General features: G+C 35.8%; 1 protein-coding gene across 3 annotated transcripts in view; it reads right to left on the reverse strand.

Annotated features, from left to right (window-relative positions):
• The window catches only part of LOC148955071 (cyclic nucleotide-gated channel alpha-3), a 339464-nt gene that overhangs the window by 317063 nt on the left and 1581 nt on the right, over positions 1-20820 (reverse strand). The window contains exon 2 of one of the 3 annotated variants that reach the window (XM_089108043.1): positions 4889-5112. The exons of 1 other annotated variant lie outside the window; for it this stretch is intronic. In XM_089108043.1, coding sequence (XP_088964169.1) covers positions 4889-5081 — 193 coding nt within the window. In that variant the 5' untranslated portion in view covers positions 5082-5112. Of the gene's footprint in view, positions 1-4888; positions 5113-20820 lie in introns of those variants that run through there. One more of the 3 variants, XM_089108045.1, reaches the window with a different exon arrangement.

The raw sequence follows: 20820 nt of genomic DNA on the forward strand, positions 1-20820 counted from the left end.
AGGCAAATTTTCTCAGTCGCGTAACTTTTGATGGGTAAGACTAAACGAAAATGATGATGGTAAGACTAAATGATGGGTAAGACTATGAAACTTATAAATTTGAAATCAGCATAAAAATCTGATTCTTTTGATATATCTATTGGCATCAATATTCCATTTTTTGGAGTTTCGGTTACTATTGAGCCGGGTCGCTCCTTACTTACAGTTCGTTACCACGAACTGTTTGATAGAATCTTAATGAAAATCACACTAAAAGATTCAGTGTATCAAAAAACCGTCCGGCAGTTTTCAAGCTCCTATCTGCAAAAATGTCGAATTTCGTATTTTTTGGCAGAAGAAAGATGACGGATGCGAGTTCATTTTTTTTTTTTTCCCCTAGGGGTGATTGTATCAACCCAGTGGTACTATAATATCGCGAAAGGGCTAATTCAAACGGAAATTAAAAGTTCTAGTACCCTTTTCAAATGATCAAAACAATTGGAGGGACACTAGACCCCATCCGAAAATGTATACATTTTCGGATTGGGGACGGACGAATTTTCTACGGGGGGTTTTTCTACGGGTGAATTTTCCAGGGAGTGGGAAGTTTCCAGGAGGTTAACTTGTCAGGGTAATTAGACACTGGGGTAATTTGCCAGAATTCATATACAAAATTCTTTTTATTTTGTCTTGCTTTCTCTTTTCCATCTAAATTTTACACGTGGAATTTTTAAGGGTAATTGTCCGGGGTAAATTTTCACTGGGATGAATTGTCTAGATGATATTTCCTTGGGTAGGGGGATCTCTCCGTAGAGGTGGGGCGAGATTTTCTGGAACTATTTGAAAAACGACAAAATACTAAATACAAAAAAAAGTTTTTTCAACTGAAAGTAAGGAGCAACATTAAAATTTAAAACGAAAAGAAATTATTATATATATGAAGGGGATTACCCCTGCTCAACACCTCTCTCTTTAAGCTAAAGTATGAGTTTTGTCCCAATTCTTTAAGAACGACTCCTGAAACACAAGGGTTGCTAGATTAGAACAATAAGAAGCTTTTTTCAAAAGTACTAAAACAAACTTTAACGTGAAGAGCAAGGTGTTGAAGAGGGGGCAATCCCTTTCAAACATTTAATAATTTCTGTTGGTTATAAGTTGTAATGATACTCCTTACTTTCAGTTGATAAAACTTATTTTGTTTTTATTTAATTGCAAACAAAACGAAGTTATTTTATTTTTTAAGGGATTTATTCGTCATGTTACATCACACCGTCATTTATGATAGAAAGACACGGAAAATAGTTCTTTTTTTTTTTTTTTTTTTTTTTTGTTGCTGGTTTTTGCAGTGTTCTTGCTTATTCCAAAGAAATTTTTCTTTGTTTTTGCAAATAAAAATGAAATTATTTATTCGTTTTGTCTTAAATAGCCACGTCTAAATCTATTTTAATATGTTGCATAACGAATTTTCTTCAAAATCTAAATTTTCAAAGAGACAATTGATTAGCTAGAAATAGCAACTACAAATAGCAAAAAGCTGGTAACAGAAACTCAATAAAATTTTCTAACGTCTTGAAGAATGTGCCGAGCTTTGAATTTGAATAGAAAATATTCAGCAGTAGAAACTTGAAAAAAGAGTTTCTTTCATCAAAGTTGGAATCTCCCCAGAGACCTAAGGTAAAGGGTAAGAAATAAATTCCCTTTCAATGTAAGCAGTATTGTTATCCAAAATTTAGTCAAGTCAAGATAACAATTTCTAGATAAATTCAATTTCGGTTTTGGACATATGTAAGTACATATTTTTCAAATCAATTTTTATCATTTCAAACTGATTTTAAGCCGGATAAAAAAGAAGATTCCGCGCACAAGAGCTGTAGCTGTATCGTATATCTCACCTCTTTAAGCGAGAAATAACTGTATATTTTTTTTTTTTTTATGTATATATGTATAATTTTTTTCTCGAACGCAGCTACATATTTTTATGGTAAATTGGCATCTTAAGATTTCCTGGCCTGAAAAAACGATCTACATGGGACATGAGTTTGAGAAAATTCATTAAGAGCCTTAACGTGAAATATAAATTGTATGAGTGAAGTCATATTTATGAGCATATTTCAATAGCATAAATTACATCATTTCTGCCCCAAGAGTGGTCGTATCGTTTTTATCGTCTATGACACATGCAAAATTACAAAAGTATCATAGCTAAGTATAAAATACCTAGTGCAATGACTATTTACAAAAAGCGTTTTAAGCATTTTCACAATGCCTAGAGAATAAAAATATTAATTAACAATTGCTCAAAATGAACGAATTGGACTACTGTATGAGGCAAGATCAAGAGGACGACTCAAAAACTGTAAATCCAATGGATGAAAATGAACAACCTAGGCCAGTAACTGTGACGAGACCAATTTGAGCAGCTAAGGTAAAGGGCATTGATAAAATGTCTGAAGTAATAATATACGAAATGAAGAACAATGAAATATACGGTTAGAATACTTGCGACAGCGACAATTACAACGAGTCAAAAACGAAAATAAAGAACAAAGAGATATACGGTTAGAAGATAAGCGGCAACGAAAATTAAGCGAGTCAAAAACAAAAGTGAGGAACAAAAGAATTATGCAGTTAAAAGACATTTGAAACCGAGAATCAGAACGAAATAAAAAGCAAAGTGAAATTAGAAGTAAGCAGTTGAAGGATGTGCGAGAGCGAGAATAACAACGAGTCAAAAATGAAAGTGAAAAACAAAGAAATATGCGGTTAGAAGAGAAGCAGCAGCGAGAATTACAATGAGTCAAAAACAAAAGTGAAGAACAAAGAAATATGTTTTTACAAGATATTTGACGAGAAGCATCAGAACAGATCAAAATGAAATTGAAGAACAAAGAAGAGATTTTAAGCAGTTTCATAATAGCCAGAGAAAAAAAAATGTAAATTAACAATTACTCAAAACGAACAAACTGGGCCATCAAATGAGATAAAATGCAAAAGGATGACCTGAGAAATGTAGGTTCACGGGTAAAACGAACAGCCTAGACCATCCAATGTGATGAGACCATTCCAAGCAGCTAAGGTACAGGGTATTGAAAAAATGTCTGAGGTAATGATAAACGAAAATAAAGAGCAAAGAAATACGCAGTTATAAGACAGGTGGTAGCGAGAACTACAACAAGTCAAAAACGAAAGTGAAGCACAAAGAAATATACGGTTACAAGAAATACCACAACGAGGATCAGGAAAAGTCAGAAATTATAATAAAGAAAAAAATATGAGGTTAGAAGATGAGGAGGACAGCGAGGACAAAGAAATATACTTTTAGAAGATAAGCAGCAGCGAGAATTACATGCGGCAGCGAGAATCAGATCGTTTCAAACTGAAAGTGAAGAACAAAGAAATGTGCAGTTAGAAACACGCGAAAGTGAGTAACAGAAAGTGTAGAAAATGAAAGCGAAGAACAAAGAATTGTGCTGTTAGAAGACAAGCGACAACGAGAATCAGAACGAGTCAAAAATGAAAGCGAAGTAGAGAGAAATATTACGTTAGAAGAATAACGCCATCGCAATCTTCGACACCAACAAACTGTGGCGCAAAACCCAGTACAAACCTATAAAGATGCAGCAAACTACGCAAATGTTAATTAAGAGTTATTAGAACCCTTCAAGGCTGAATATATTCACTATGGAGTCTTCCATTTACCCAAAGAAAGATTAGACAAAAAATGTGATTCATTTAGAGGTTCCTGCTTGTTTGGTCAAATTGCATTGCCACCTCCACAATTTCCAAACGATTTGGTTTGGCCTTTTATAGGACTTCACTTGCTTTCTAAAGAGTTCCACAAACACATCCAAAACTTGAACTTATGTCCTTCTTTATCTTCATTCAACATAAGTAATGATCGAACCATCAATAAGCAAGAAATCACCCCATCGGTATTCTTTAAATGCGGTTGTTCTGTCAGGCTATCTGCACTTCCTTATGGATTTTCTAGTGCACCAAAATTAACAAACAACATCCTAATTTTTAATTCTTTGAGCTTTTTAGGTACCGAAAAAGCAGGCTTCTGCCCCATTTGTAGACCCTAAAGAACCAGACCCTGGTACCGAAGAAGTGACTTTAAATATCACCCCTATCACCTCCCCTTCCAAAAAAATGAATGCTCTAAGGATCAAGCTGCGAGTAACCAAATGGACTTATATCCTTAAGTTACTTGGCCGAGGAAAGCCCTGGTGCAAAAGAAAAATTCGAAATTGAATTTTTCTCTCTCGAAAAAAGGGCCAAAAATTGCTATGTTCTAAACAACTTGAAACTGTTCCTGGATCAACGATCCTTCAATATACAAATAAAATTAAAGTTGGGGCCACGAGCCTCATCCCACGCTTTTAAGAACGGTCTATAAAAAGCAAAAAACTGCTCTTTTCAATTGACTTGAAACATCACCCATAATTTCTTAGAGCAAAGGAGACCTGAATCAGCAAACAAACTCGAACAGCAAATTTAGTTGTCCTAAACAGGACAAAGAAAAAATGTTTCTTCCAATCCATCAGAGCTTTTTATAACACTCTAGCCCTTAGAGGCCTTAAGAAGGCGCTCGTCATTCTGTTACAAGCGGTAATTTTCGTTCTTACTTATTTTATATTCGGGTTCCTTTATATTTCATATATTCATTCATTGTAATATCTCTTATTTTTAACCTTAATGTGGCTATTCGTCTTAACTCGTGCTTTTTGTATGTGTTATTTATATTTTTCTAGTAATTTCTGTTTGTTTTAAGTTTGCCTTATTCCATGACTTTATATCTACTAGTTCTTATGCATAAAGTGCCTTAATTGATTCATAATTAATATTATAATTATTATTAATATTATAATTAATTTATGTGAATGAACTAACGGAAAGAATTCAATACCTTGAGCACGGGGTCCATTTGCAAATACTCCCCCTTCTGGATGAATAACAGAAATTTCTTCTAGATCTTGAGAACCGCTATCCAAACGCAGCTCTTGCTGTGAGCAGGGTGTGTATCGTAGACTTCTTCCTATTGATACATCCCCACCTAATCTCCTTCCACTCAGAAAGGAAAAGAAGGTTTTTCCAGACATGGAAAATAGGTCATCATTGGTCTGACATTGTCTATAAAAAAGGTGCTTTTATCAGAGGTTCATTACACACTTGGAAGTAAAGGTAATTGTTCGTTTGTGTTCCGATATATATCCGCAAAATACTTACAGCCCTGATGTGGGGTAATCACCTGGAGAATATTTTATTAGAGTTAAGCTGCTTTTGCTTGTAGTTGTACAACGACTTAGATTTATTATTTTTAAGTTTACTCGATTTTGGACATGATTATTTGACTAATGGATTGGTTATAATGTTTTGTCCTAGGTGATTGGATGTATGAGTAAGGTCAAGAACTTTGTTCAGGTGCTCTTTCATCTCAATTACTAAATTAGGAAAACAGTTTTTTTTACCAAATAATTACCTGTAATATATTATAAAAACTTAGGGTATTGAAGAGAATATCAACCTCTTCTCTGTTTAAGATTAATTAAAGAAACGTTTTCCACAGAATAAGTTTTTCAAAGAAAAGTAAAGAACTCCATTAAACCAAAAATGAGAAAAAAATAAAATCAAATAGTCTACCAAGCGTGAAACTACCACAAATCAGCATCGATAAATAAATAAAACCCAAAACGAAAAGACATTAAAATAAACAACCGAGTCAATCTCAAAACGAGCAGAAATTAACATGAGTAGGGTTCAAAATCCCTATGCCATCCCAAAGCCAGAACATAATTTGCACTTAACTGAAAAAAATTTGAATGTTTTTACTTTCATAACTTTATTAAATCAAATTATATTGACATTTTGATTACCAAAAATCAGTATATGTATAATAAACTGATACTAATTGCTCGTTTTATGACTAGAAAGTTCAGGGTATCAGTTATAGTAGTATACGCCCCTGTAGAACCGATGACGGAGATACTAGGGACTCAGATGAATTTTACTTACAGTTACAGGAGCAAATAGACAAGGTCACAGGTGGAAATACGATGTTATTGATGAAAGATTTTAAAATATAGGCTGGTAGAAATAGAAACTGATGGTATCCCAGCCTAGGTAAATTTGTTGTAGGAAAAGAAAACATCAATGAATGCAAACTTTTGCAGTTTTTTGGGCATAACAGTCTAGTTATACGTTTTAAAACCAATACGGTGTTTGGTCATAAAATGGCTCATAAGTTAATATGGTATTCACGTGATGGTAAGACAGCAAACCTTATTGATTATGTTATAGTAAACCGAAGACTGGCAGGATCAATACAAGATACTAGGGTATATAGGAGTGCTATTATTGATATTAAAAGTAAAGATCACCATCTAGTAGTGTCAAGGGTTAATTTAAAACTGAAATATCGGAAGGGTAACTACCTCCTGGGACGTTCTGATGTTGGTAGACTCCAGGATGAGAATTTGAGAGAAACTTTCCAGGAACAGTTGAATACTAAACTTAAGAGTTTAAAATTTGATAATGTGGAAGATGGTTGGAATAATTTTAGAAAAATAATTTGTAAAGTTTCTGAAGGTGTATTAGGAAAGAAAGCTAGAACTGCAGCTAAGAATATTAGTAAAAAAGTTTTAGGTTTAATAGAAAGGAGAAAGGACTTGTACAAGAATTATCTGAGTGATAAATCGTATGAAAACAATAGAAATGTAAAGAAAGTGGAGAAAGCATTAAAACATGAACTAAGGAGGTGTGAAGTGAAGGCCATGGATAAAGGATCTGGAAGATGCAGCTAGACGGCATAATAGTAAAATTTTGTACTGGCACGTTAACAAATTGAGAGGGAATAGTCAATCCGGACTTGTCCCAGTTAAAGATAGGAATGGGGTCGCAATTAGCGACAAGGAAAAAATTAAAGAGAGATGGGCCGAACATTTTGAGAACTTGCTTAACCGAGATAGAGTTGCAGGAAAAAATATAGAGGAAAATGAAAAAGTTTGTGATACTTTGGATGTGAAGGAAGATTTGTTTTGTGAGGAGGAATTAGCAACAGTACTAAAAGGATTAAAGAATAATAAGGCTCCAGGTGCTGATAGGGTGGTAAATGAGTTTCTTAAATATGGTGGCTCTGAGGTCAGAAATAGTTATTGAAGATTATGAATATGATTTTTGAAAAAGGGGTAGAACCTAACAATATTAAGAAAACCTTAATTAAGCCACTTCATAAGAAAGGTGATAAAAGTGAGTGTGATAATTATAAAGGCATCAGTCTGGTTTCTGTAGGTAGCAAATTACTTAGTAGTGTGACACTTTTTAGAGATGCAATATACAAAGTTTTAAGAGAAGAACAGTGCAGTTTGAGAAAAGGTAGAGGATGTATCGACCAAATTTTCACTCTTAGGCTAATAATTGAGAAGTGCCTGAGTTTTCAAACACCTTTGGTCCTCAGTTTTATAGATTACGAGTAAGCGTTCGATTCTGTTGATCGAAGGGCTTTAGTAAAGGTTTTACCCTTGTATGGTATACCAGAAAAATACATTAAAGTGATTAGTGCTATGTACAAGAATAACACTGCTGCGGTTAAGGTAGGAAATGAGGTTAGTAGCTGGTTTTGTATTAAATCAGGAGTTAAGCAGGGCTGTTTTCTATCCCCCTTTATATGGATGATTTTGATTGACTTTGTGTTAAGGAGCACAGGAAAGGCAATGGCAGACCATGGAATCAAATGGGGAGGGAAAACTCTCCTGGACTTAGATTATGCTGACGATTTAAGCCTCCTAGATGAAAGTGTGAGCAAATGAATGAAGTTTTAGAGGTTTTGCGAGTTCAGGGTGAACTTGATTGATTGAACTTGAACAGGGTGCCAGAATTGGTTTGAAAATTAATGTTAGGAAGACTAAGTCACTAAGGCTAGGAATAAGTAAAGATGAAAAGGTGACGTTGGGTAATGAAAAGATTGATCAGGTGGGCAGCTTCACTTACCTTGGTAGTATTATTAGTAAAGATGGTGGGAGCAGTGAAGATGTTAAAATTACAGTAGCCAAGGCTCAGGGTGTTTTTTCACAGTTAAAAAAAGTTTGGAAGTATAGGAAGATAAGCGTGCAAACCAAGATTAGAATATTAGAAGCTACAGTTATGACAGAGGTCAAATACGGGTCTGAAGCATGGGCGCTCCCAAAAGTGAATTAAGTTTTGCTAGATTTTTTCCAGAGAAATTGCTGAAGGATTGTTCTGGGTACCCGGCTGACTGACCGTTTTCTAAACAATAGGCTATACGAAAAATGTGGTTCAATACCGCTCTCTAGGGCTATAATGAAAGAAATGTTGAAGTGGTTAGGGCATGTTGTGCGGATGATGGATGACAGATTGCCGAAGGTTGTTCTTTTCGGCCAACCATCTAGGGCTAAACGGAAAGCAGGTCGTCCCCGTCTGGGGTGGGAGGACGTCATAAAGAATGATTTAAAGGAAATGGGAACTTCGTGGGTGGGTGTAAAAAGGAAGGCTTTGAATAGATTGGGGTGGAGGAGGATCGTGCGTAGCTGTGTTGGCCTCAGGTGGCTTGGTGCTGCGGTGAGTTGTTAGTAGTAGTAGTAGTAATTCAGATTCATTTGTATTTTTTTCAGTAAAGTACAAATTATGTTCTGACCTTGGTTGAGCCCTACTCATATTAATTTCTGCTCGTTTTTAATTTGACTCGGTTATTCATTTTAATTTCTGTTTCAATTTACCCGTTTCACTTTCAAATCGAATGAGCCCTTTTTGAGGTTTCTACGACAACTCTTTCTATAAAAACCTCATATGCCCCCAGGGCATAACTTGCAACCCTTGCCCTGAGGGCTCTGAAGGGGAGGCGTTGTCAACCTCAAAGTCCTAATCTTTAGAACTTACAACTACGTTGAACAAAATGGCTATCTCAAAATTTTGATTGGATGTGTTTGGATAAATGATGGGCATGAGAGGGGTATTAGCTACGCTCCAGTCATTTTCAACTGTCAAAAAGAACACAAGCCCTTTTCCAATCGAATGAGCTCTTTTTCAAGTTTCTACGACAAAACTTTCAATGAAAACCTTACATGCCCCCCCGGGAATAACTTATAATCCTTGACCTGAAGACTGTGGGGGGGAGTGTCCTGCTCAAAGGCATACATTTCCGGACCTTTCAACTCCGTTGAACAAACAGGCTATCTCAAAATGTTGATTGGATGTGTTTGGAGATATGGTGGCCTTGAGAGGGGGGCAAGTGGCCCTACAATCACTTTCGACTATTAAAAAGGGCACTAGCTATTTCAATTTCAAATCGAACGACCCCTTTTTGAAGTTTCTACAAAAACGCTTTCTATAAAAACCTTATATGCTCTCAGGGCATAACTTATAATCCTTGCCCTGAGGAATGTGGGGGGGTGTCATCCTCAAAGACCTAATTTCCAGAACGCTTAACTATGTTAAACAAAATGGCTATCTCAAAATTTTGATTGGATGTGTTTGGGGAAAAGGTGGGCGTGAAAGGGGGGTAGTTGCCCTCCAATCACTTTCGACTATTAAAAAGGGCACTAGCCCTTTAAATTTCCAATCGAATGAGCCTTTTTTGAAGTTTCTACGACAACGCTTTCTATAAGAACCTTATATGCCCACAGGGCATAACTTAGAACCCTTGCCCAGAGGGCTGTGGGGGAGTGTCCTCCTCAAAAACATAATTTATATCTAGAAATCAACTATGGTGAACAAAATGACCATCTCTAAATTTTGATTGGATGTGTTTGCGGAAATAGTGGGCGTGGAAGGGGTGTTAAATTCCTTCCAATCACTTTCGACTATTAAGAAGGGCACTAGCTGTTCCAATTTCCAATCGAATGAGCCCTTTTCCAAGTTTCTACGAAAACTCCTTCGATACGAAGTGCCCTGGTATGGAAAAAAAAACAAAAAATAAATAATACATTGTGCCAACATCGTTCTTTACTTAGGCAGCACGATTGCGCTGCCTATGACAAATTCTTTTTATTATAAATTTCCTCTTCGCTGTTTGCTTTCATATCAAAATACTTTTTTAAATTTAATTTCTGTTCTTTTTTGAAATTTGTTTATAGCAAGAGTGTTATAATGTTTTACTGTAATGTTTGAACGAAAAGCACCACCATGTTGGAGTACTAGCTCATTCTTCTTAACTAGCCCTTGTAAAGTGGTTGAGCTGTATAAGGTGCCTTGGCACCTTAAACTGAATGTCTATTCTATAATTCTTGTGATTATGACATTTTTGTCTATCCGAAAATTTTCACACAAAATCAATAAATGGGAAATTGAATATTTATCGAGGTAGCCTGCAATCTGTTTTGCCTATCAATCAGAGGCAAAATTTGCTACGGGACAGGGGGGCAACTGCCCCCCAGATCTCGGTTTGCACTCCCCAGCCCCTTCTTCTTAAATTTATATTCTTCCAAAATCTTGTCAAAACTAAGATAAACCTGCTTAATTCAAGGATAAACCGAAACAGATCAGTTTTTAAATACGGATTTACTTTTATAGTACTATAAAGTACTTTTGTAGTACTAAATAGTACATTTATTGTACCTAATGGCTTATTTTTTTAGTTTTACTGTCAATTTCACTTGATTTTGGAAAACTGGCTACAAGTTTGCCCCCCTCACCCAGGATTTTGACGAAATTACGCAACTGCTATTAATTAAAAAAACTTTCAAAAAAGAAGTTTTTCAAAGAAAAATGTAGAGCCATATTAAACTTGAGATCAGCCCAAATAAAGTCCTATAATAGTTTAAACGCAATCCGACGAGAATTTGCTGTTAAAGACTAAATAAAATCCTTAACGGACAGGAAATAAAATGAAAGATCATTTTAAACATAAACAGAACATATACGGATATAGATGAATAAATGGATCTTAAGCGAGTACAATTCAAATTCAACATTCAAGTCAAACATAAAATGAACAAATTTTACTGCCAACAGGAGTAAATGTGCCCCCTTACTCCTCTCCTAACCGTAAAAGTTCTAAAGTCTATTGCGTTATTTACGTTTTATTGGAAACTATATGTAATTTGAGAAGTGTGCTTTAGTTTTTCAAAACATCGATGACGAATAAAAAATATAGACTATAAGGATATAGTGACTATAATGATGCAACTATAATGATACAACTATATGTATAATACAACTATAATGATCAAAGTGACTGAAAAGAACTAATTAAAGTAAACTGAATATTTAATATATAATAATGCGAATCCCGGGAAATCCCAACAGTTCAAGATTTTATTTAACTGTGATTGTTTTAGTTTTTGATTTTATAAATATTAAAAATATTTATAACATATTTTGTTTTCAGTAAAGCACAAACGATCCAATGGCTTTGGAACTCTTATGTTTAGGGGAGGAGGCTTGGGGCAGTAGACCAATCCCTGCTTGTAGTAATTTTTGTTTGTTTTAAGTTTGACATTGTCCGTCATGAGACAACCCAGAAATCTCGATCATTTCTAAAGTTCTATGGCTATCTTCCTTAGTTCTGCCCCAAGATGGATGGATAGATGATAGACTATCTATCAACAAGCGAAAATGACATCATTTTTATACATTCCTCGTTTCTTATGCTAAAGTTTTTATTGTTTTAAAAAGTAGATTTGCGACAAAGAGTCAAAATTTAGCTTAAAGAGTGAGCTGTTGAGGAGGGAACAGCCCCTTTCATATACGTAAAAATTTCTGTTCGTTTTAAGTCTTAATGTCGCTCCTTACTTTCAGTTAAAATTAACTTGTTTTTTATTTATTTAATTCAAGCCAGGATCACATAAAAATCCATAAAACCATAACTATCCCCGTCTAAATCAGCACAATCATCATAACCAAACACTTAAAAAATCAAAAGCGTGGAATGGTGACGGATTTTCGAGTTTTGATAACGGGTATAAGGCTTTCTAGGAAAATCTTATGAAAATATTTTCATCGTCTTCTCATCCAGAAATTGAATTTTGTCGCAGCTATATTGACATTTCAAAGACATTCCATGTTGAGTTCGACTTTAATTTACACTGGCTACGTTTCCGGATAAAATCTGGTTCGTATGATTACGTAACGTAGCCATTAAAAATAAATCTTTACTTTCGACTGAGCTCTCTCTCGATAATATACGAAACATGTTTTTTTTTTTTTTTTTTTTTTTGTATGCATGTAGTTTAACATATCAATTCTTACACTCTTAAAGGCGTACATCTTTTCCCAAAAGTATGCTGTCTCCTCAAAGTTAGAAAGAAAAGACATTTAGGTTACATCCCCCTTGCCAGTTTTTGGTAGATTATTTTTGTACGGTCATACAGCTTTATTTTTGTACCGTCTTAAAACGTACGCATCTATTTTTGTTATTGTTTGGTTGCCGAGGCTCAGCTTGCATGTATCTGTCTATCGAAAAACATTTTTGAAACTTACCTTACATTATTATTATTTTTTTTTTTTTTTTTTGATAAAAAAAAGCTGAAAATACGTCAGAAATATCCAGAAACATGATAACTTTCCTATTTTTAAACATGTTTTGATTCATGTCTAAGAAAAAGTCAAGCAATATCATAATTTTGGCTCGATGAATGGATAGATCTGAAACTAGTCTATCCAATGATGCAAGTGTCTCCCCCTTTCTGTACAAGTTACGGCTTTAGCCTTGCCACAGAATCCTACGTTCCAGAGGAAACATACACGTTATAAGAGTGGGAATCTTGTTGAGACATAATTCACAATTATGGCCAAGAAAAGTCTATCTTTATATAAATTATAGGGATATTTACTAATGGTCCTTTTCTTTATATGGTTTCTAGTTACTTATGAATTTTTCACATCAGACATACTTAATAGACTATGGAGACACTCCGGGAAAATGTGAGTTTTGTATTTCAGAGGCAACGCTGTAGCTTTGCCTATAGTAAACGCCATACGGCTCCAATGTTTTATTGTTATTATTTTTTTTTTCCCAGAGGCACTTCATATGGAAGGGGTTGTCGCATAAACTTCAGAGGGGGATCATTCGATTGGAAATTGAGAGTTCTAGTGCCCGTTTTAATAGTCGAAAATGATTGGAGGGCAACTAGCCCCCCCCCACGCCCCCCATTCCCCCAAACACATCCAATCAAAATTTTGAGATAATCATTTTGTTCAGCGTAGTTGATTTCCAGATAGAAAATATATTTTTGAGGAGGACAGTCCCCCACAACCCTCAGGGCAAGGGTTTTAAGTTATGCCCTGGGGGCATATAAGGTTTTAATAGAAGGCGTTGTCGTAGAAACTTCAAAACAGGCTCGATCGATTGGAAATTAAAGGGCTAGTGCCCTTTTTAATAATCGAAAGTGATTGGAGTGTAACTAGCCCCCTCCCCCCCCTCCCACGCCCATCATATCCCCAAACACATCCAATCAAAATTTTGAGATAGCCATTTTGTTCAGCGTAGTTGATTTCCTGATAAAAAATAATATTTTTGAGGAGGACACTCCCCCACAACCCACAGGGCTAGGGTTTTAAGTCATGCCATGGGAGCATGTGAGGTTTTTATAGAAGATGTTGTCGTAGAAACCTCAAAAAGGGGTCATTCAATTGGAAATTCAAAAAGCTAGTGCCCTTTTAAATAGTCGAAAGTGATTGGAGGGCAACTAGCCCCCAATGCCCATTATTCCCCCAAACACATCCAATCAAAATTTTGAGATAGCCATTTTGTGAACAAAATAGTTGATTTCCAGATAGAAAATATATTTTTGAGGAGACACTCCCCCACAACCCTCAGGACAAGGGTTTTAAGTTATGGCCTGGGGGCATATAAGGTTTTTATAGAAGGGGTTGTCGTATAAACTTCAAAACAGGCTCATTCGATTGGAAATCGAGAGTTCTACTGCCCTTTTTAATAGTCGAAAGTGATCGGAGGGCAACTAGCCCCCCCCCCACGCCCATCCTTCCCCCAAACACTTCCAATCAAAATTTTGAGATAGAAATTTTGTTCAGCGTAGTTGATTTTAATATAGAAAATTATTTTTGAGGAGGATACTCCCCCACAACCCTCAGGGAATGGGTTTTAAGTCATGCCCTGGGGACATATAAAGTTTTTATAGAAGGTGTTGTCGTAGAAACTTCAAAAAAGTCTCAATCGATTGGAAATTCAAAGAACTAGTGCCCCTTTTTAATAGTCGAAAGTGATTGGAGTGTAACTAGCTCCCCTCCCCCCCCAATCATTCCCCCAAACACAGCCAATCAACGTTTGGAGATATCTCTTTGGTTCAGCGTAGTTGATTTCCAGACAGAAAATATATTTTGAGGAGGACACTCTCCCACAACCCTCGGGGCAAGGGTTTTAATTTATGCCCTGGGAGCATATGATGTTTTTATAGAAGGCGTTCTCGTAGAAACTTCAAAACAGGCTCAATCGATTGGAAAATGAAGGGCTAGTGCCCTTTTTAATAGTCGAAAATGATTGAAGGGCAACTCCCCCCCCCCCTCTCCCATCATTCCCCCAAACACATCCACTCAAAATTTTCAGATAACCATTTTGTTCAGTGTAGTTGATTCCCAGATCGAAAATATGATTTTGACGAGGATACTCCCCCACAACCCTCAGGGCAAGGGTTTTAAGTTATGCCCTGGGGGCATATAAGGTTTTCATAGAAGGCGTTGTCGTAGAAACTTCAAAACAGGCTCATTCAATTGGAAATTCAAAGAGATAGTGCCCTTTTTAAAAGTCAAAAGTGATTGGAGGGGAACTAGCCCCCCCCCCACGCCCATCATTCCCCCAAACACATCCAAACAAAGTTTTTATATAGCCATTTTGTTCAGCGTAGTTGTTTTTCACTTAGAAAACATGTTTTTGAGGAGGAAAATCCCCCACAACCCCCAGGGCAAGGGTTGTAAGTTAAGCCCTTGGGGCATATCAGGTTTTTATGGAAAGTGTTGTCGTAGAAACTTAAAAAAGGGCTCATTCGATTAGAAATTGAAAAGGATAATGCCCTTTTTAATAGTCGAAAGTGATTGAAGGGCAACTAGCCCCCCCCCCCTGCCCATCATTCCCCCAAAGACATCAAATCAAAATTTTGAGATAGCCATTTTGTTCAGCGTAGTTGATTTTCACATAGAAGATATATTTTTGAGGAGGACAATCCCCCAAAACCCTCAGGGCAAGGGTTTTAAGTTATGCCCTGGGGTTTATAAGGTTTTTATAGAAGGCGTTGTCGTAGAAACTTCAAAAAAGGCTCATTCGATTAGATATTCAAAGGGCTAGTGCCCTTTTTAATAGTCGAAAGTGATGTTATTCGGGCCATTTTGTTCAGTGTAGTTGATTTCCAGATAGAAAATATATTTTTGAGGAAGAAACTCCCCCACAACCCTCAGGGCAAGAGTTTTAAGAAGGCGTTGTCGTAGAAACTTCAAAACAGGCTCATTCAATTGGAAATTCAAAGGGCTAGTGCCCTTTTTAATAGTCGAAAGTGATTGGAGGGCAACTATCCCCCCCCCCCGCCCCGCATTCCCCCCAACACAGCCAATAAAAATTTGAGAGAGCCATTTTGCTCAGCGTAGTTGATTTCCAGATAGAAAATATGTTTTTGATGAGGACGCTCCCCCACAACCCTCAGGACGAGGGTTTTAAGTTATGCCCTGGGGGCATATAAGGTTTTTATAGAAGGCGTTGTCGTAGAAACTTCAAAAAATGTTCATTCGATTAGAAATTATGAGTGTTAGTGCCCTTTTTAATAGTCAAAAGTTATTGGAGGGTAACTAGCCCCCCCCCCACACCCATCAGTCCCCCAACCACAATCAATCAAAATTTTGAGATAGCCGTTTTGTTAAGCGTAGTTGATTTCCAGATAGACAATAGGTTTTTGAGGAGGACCTTCCCCCACAACCCTTGGGACAAGGCTTTTAACTTATTCACTGGGGGCATATCAGGTTTTTATAGAAGGCGTTGTCGTAAAAACTTCAAAAAAGGCTCATTCGATTAGAAATTCAAAGGGCTAGTGCCCTTTTTAATTGTCGAAAGTGATGTTATTTGTGCCATTTTGTTCAGCGTAGTTGATTTTCAGATAGAAAATATATTTTTGAGGAAGAAACTCCCCCACCACCCTCAGGGAAAGAGTTTTAAGTTACGCCCTTGAGTCATCTGAGACTTCTAAAGAAGGTGCTGTTGTACAAACTTCAAAAATGGCTCATTCTATTTGAAATTCAAGAGTTAATGCCCTTTTTAATAGTTAAATGTGATTGAAGGGTAAATAGCCCCCACCCCCCAAGCTCATCATTCCCCCAAACACATTCAATGAAAATGTGAGATAGCAATTGTGTTCAGTGTAGTTGATTTCCAGATAGAAATTATGTTTTGAGGAGGATACTCCCCCACAAACCTTAGGGCAAGGGTTTTAAGTTATTACCTGGGGGAACATAAGGTGTTGATACAAAGCGTTGTTGTAGAAACTTCAAAAAAGGCTCATTCGATTAGAAATTTAAAGAACTAGTGCCCTTTTTAATAGTAAAAAGTTATTAGAGGGTAACTAGCCCCCCCACGCCCATCATTCCCCCACCCACATCCAATCAAAATTTTGAGATATCCGTTTTGTTCAGCGTAGTAGATTTCCAGATAGAAAATATGTTTTTGAGGAGGTCAATCCCCCACAACCCTTTGGACAAGGGTTTTAAGTTATGACCTGGGGGCATATAAGGTTTTTATAAAAGGCGGTGTTGTACAAACTTCTAAAAAGGCTCAGTCGACTGGAAATTCAAAGGGCTAGTGTCCTTTTTAATAGTCGCAAGTGATTGGAGGGCAACTAACCCCCCCCCCTTCGCCCATCATTCCCCCAAACACATCCAATCAAAATTTTGAGATAGCCATTTTGTTCAGCGTATTTGGTTTTCACATAGAAAATGTGTTTTGCCCTCAGGGCAAGGGTTGTAATTTAAGGATTCTCTGAATCCTTCCCATTATTTCTTTTGGAAGGGATTCTTATATTAACTTTATAGATGGCTCATTTGATTGAAGTTTCAATGTTCTTTTTAACTTTTTAATATTAGAAATAGTATGGAGGTTAGATAACCCCCCCCCCCTCCTCCAAGCCCTAAATTCATCAGATAAAAATTTTTAGATAGACATTTTGTTAAAATAGTTCAAAATTCTGATAACAAAAAACTCCAGTGTCAACATAGCCCACCAGGGCCCGGAGGTAGGAGTTTTAAGTTATGCCCTGGGGCATAAATTATTAAGGGGGGTTTATAACTTATGGGAAGGGGTTTTGTATTGGAATAACACATAGGAAATCTATTATAATTATCCAACTATAAGGTTAAAATACATACTCTGTGATAGATGCAAAATTGCTTTGGCACACAAAATCCTATCAAGGTCAATTCCAAACATTCGTGATCCCTTTGTGTCAGCAAGTGAAATGGTCTAAACCCCCTTATTGGAGCTATTTTTCAATCACTTTATTGTTGTCAATCGCTGTCCACACGTTATGCAAGCTGTCTATTGTTCATATATAAGGTTTTTATTAAAGAGGTAATCGTATAGACTTTGAAAAAAGCCTCATTCGATTCAAATTGAAAGTTCTAGATCTGTTTTTTAAAGTCAAGAATACTCATACAGTAAGTACCCCCCCCCCTTCCATGCCATAAAAACTTGAAGCTTTTTGCAATCAAAAACGAACAAAAATTAATTAAAAAAAACTTTCCGAAAAATAAGTTTTTCAAAGAAAAGTAAAGGCCATTTTAAAGTTTAAATGAAACTTAAAACGAACAGAAATTAAATAAACAATCAATGCGAACAAACATGTAATATATATTAATTTAAATGAATAAATAAATCTTAAGACAAGTGAAATTTAAAAAGAATATAGAAAAACAATTTGGATCGAACAAAACTAAATATTAACAAGAGTGCGGGCGTTGCCTAACTATAGAAGCCTACAATCTTCCCCGTCAGTGGCACTTTAATAAGGATACATTGTATTACAAATGCCGCCGTTTGTGCATGTTATTGAAAATAAATATTAAAATTGTTGTTAAATTTTTAACTGATGGGCTTTCAGCAATGAATATAATTATTCATCAAATATTCAGTTTAACTTGTTAGTTCTTTTCAAGATTGGCCAAGGCAAATATAGTTTCACTACAACAAAACTTGGATACTGCCCACTTCTTTAACTGTAAAAACCTAAATCCTTCTGCGTCATTGGTGCTTCACTGAAAACGAATTACTCGTATATTACAAATTTATTATTCTCCAGTTCTTACAGCATTGAAAATGAAAATAAAAATTGCAGTGAAAAGAAATCTTGAACTGATGGATCTTTCAACAATTAATATCTTCATATATCTAATATTCAATTTGATTTTGTTTATACTTTCCAAGACTGTTCAAGAATCATATAGTTTTGCCATTTTTTTTTTACTCTGGCATTTTTTCTAACTAATCGTGTTAGTTTGTAATGAAAACATTCTATGGCTTCTGGGCATTTCTATTTGAGTGGAAAACTGCACCTCAAACTTTGTGGAACATGCATTTTCTTGCATGAAACACCAAAATATAATAAAATCTCAAGTTTCGGAGTGTTTCACTACTCACAAGCAAGTGCCATTGGTATTTTTTAATCCGCTTGGTCAATTTAGGGGGTGGAGGGTAGGCTAATTCTCGTAGCATCCCTATTCTGTCGTGGTATGATTCAAATTTTCAACACCTGGCGTCCGGACTATCATATAATCTATCAAGCATACAACTACCCCAAATCAGTATCAACAAATAAATGAAACCCAAAACGAACAAAAATTAAAATAAATATTAGAGTCAAACTCAAAACGACCATAAATTAATATGAGTAGAGTTCAAAAACCCCATGCTTTCTAAAAGCCAGAATAAAATTTGTACTTTACTGAAAAAAAATTCAAATGAGTTTACTGAAAAAAAATGTGCATTGTCAATTTAATATACATTTGCAGATATTTATTCCCTAAAATCTTAATTAATTTTTGGTTTCTTAAAGTTACAAAAGTGAAAACATTTCAAAGAATCATTTTCAGCAAAGCGCCAATGACGCAGTAGGTTTTGGGCTTCTGCGGTGAGGCGATACCCAGACTCTTGTTTGTAGTTATTTTTATTCGAACCAAACTGGATTTCCATATTCTTTTTCAGTTTCACTCGTTTTAAGATTTATTTATTCATTTACATTAATATATATTGTATGTTTGTTCGCATTGATTGTTTATTTAATTTCTGTTCGTTTTAAGTTTCATTTATACTGTAATAGCAAAACGTTTGTTTTCGTTTTAAGCTTGATTTTCACATTCAATCTAAGCATTACTCGCTTTAAGATCTATTTATTCATTTATATTATTACCTGTTGTATGCTTTTTGCTATGATTGTTTATTTAATTTCTATTCATTTTGGGTTTAATTTATTCTTTAATATTAATTTCTGGTCGTTTTTAGTTTGAATTTTAACAGGTATTCGTATCAACTGAGCTTAAGTTTAAAATGGCCTTTACTTTTCTTTGAAAAACTTATTTTTTTGAAAGCTTTTTTTTAATTAATTATATGAAAAGCCAACTACAGAATGGTCACTTATATTGAAGAGAAAAGAGGCTGTTCATGGAGGCTAGAGGCTTGGCGCATACAAGGATTATAGGATAAATTGCCTTTTCTGTATGAATATTTATTTCCGTTTGATTTGGTATCGCTAATCAAACAGTTCGTGGTAACGAACTGTAAGTAAGGAGTAAGGATTTCAAATATATGAATTTCATCAAAATTAGTCCTACCCATCAAAAGATACGAGCCTAAAAACATTTGCCTTATTTTCAAAAAAAGGGAAACACCCCCTGAAAAACATAGAATCTTAATTGAAATCACACCATCATATTCTGCGTATAGAAAACCCTACTGTAGAGGTTTCAAGATCCTATCTGCAAAAATGTGGAATTTTGTATTTTTTTTTTCCAGAAGAAAGATCACGGATGCGTGTTTTTTTCCCATTTGTGATCATATCGATCCATTGGGCCTAGAATATCGCGAGAGGGCTCATTCGAACGGAAATTAAAAGTTCTAGTGCCCTTTTTAAGTGACGAAAAAAAAATATGGAGGGAAACCAGGCCCCCTCATACGCTCACTTTTTCCCAAAGTCACTCGATCGAAATTTTGAGATAGCCATTTTGTTCATCATGGTCGGAAAATACAAAAACTATGTCTTTGAGGATGACTTAATCCCGCACAGTCCTAGGGTGAAGGGCTGCAAGTTATGAACTTTTCCCATTGTTTACATATAGTATTGGCTATTGGGAGGCATGCAGATTTTTTCAGGGGGTAGTTTGGGGTATTTTTTCAGGGGGTAGTCTGGTAGTTTGGGGGGGGGGGCAGGGGGGTCATGGGTTACGTGGGAGGATCTTTCATTTAGGAAGTTTTCATGGGGGAAAGGAAATTGCTATGAAGGGGTACCAGATTTCCCAGCATTATTTAAAAGAATGATCATAAATTAAATAAAAAAAAGCAACTGAAAAACTTTTCAACTGAAAACTTTTCAACATTTAAAACTTAAAACGAATGGAAACTATTACGAATATGATTTAATTCGCCTTGTACCACTTTCCCAATCACTTAATCAGACACGTCAACAACCCCTTAAGTCTCAAGAGTGTTTGCGTCTGCGAGGAATGCAATTATTAAAATCAGGTATCAGCTGACATTGCTCTCCAACTCATTCAATTGCTTTTTCGTTTTGGTTTGAGTGAATGAATGTTTTTCTCTTATTTCTCAGTTATTCGCTAATATCCGTCGATGACAGTTCAATTTTGAATTACTTTGCAAATAACGGATATTGGTGAATGACTCAC

This window comes from Artemia sp. Qi Xiang Cuo, chromosome 2 (genome assembly GCF_049724085.1).
Source record: "Artemia sp. Qi Xiang Cuo chromosome 2, ASM4972408v1, whole genome shotgun sequence".
NCBI lineage: Eukaryota > Metazoa > Arthropoda > Branchiopoda > Anostraca > Artemiidae > Artemia > Artemia sp. Qi Xiang Cuo.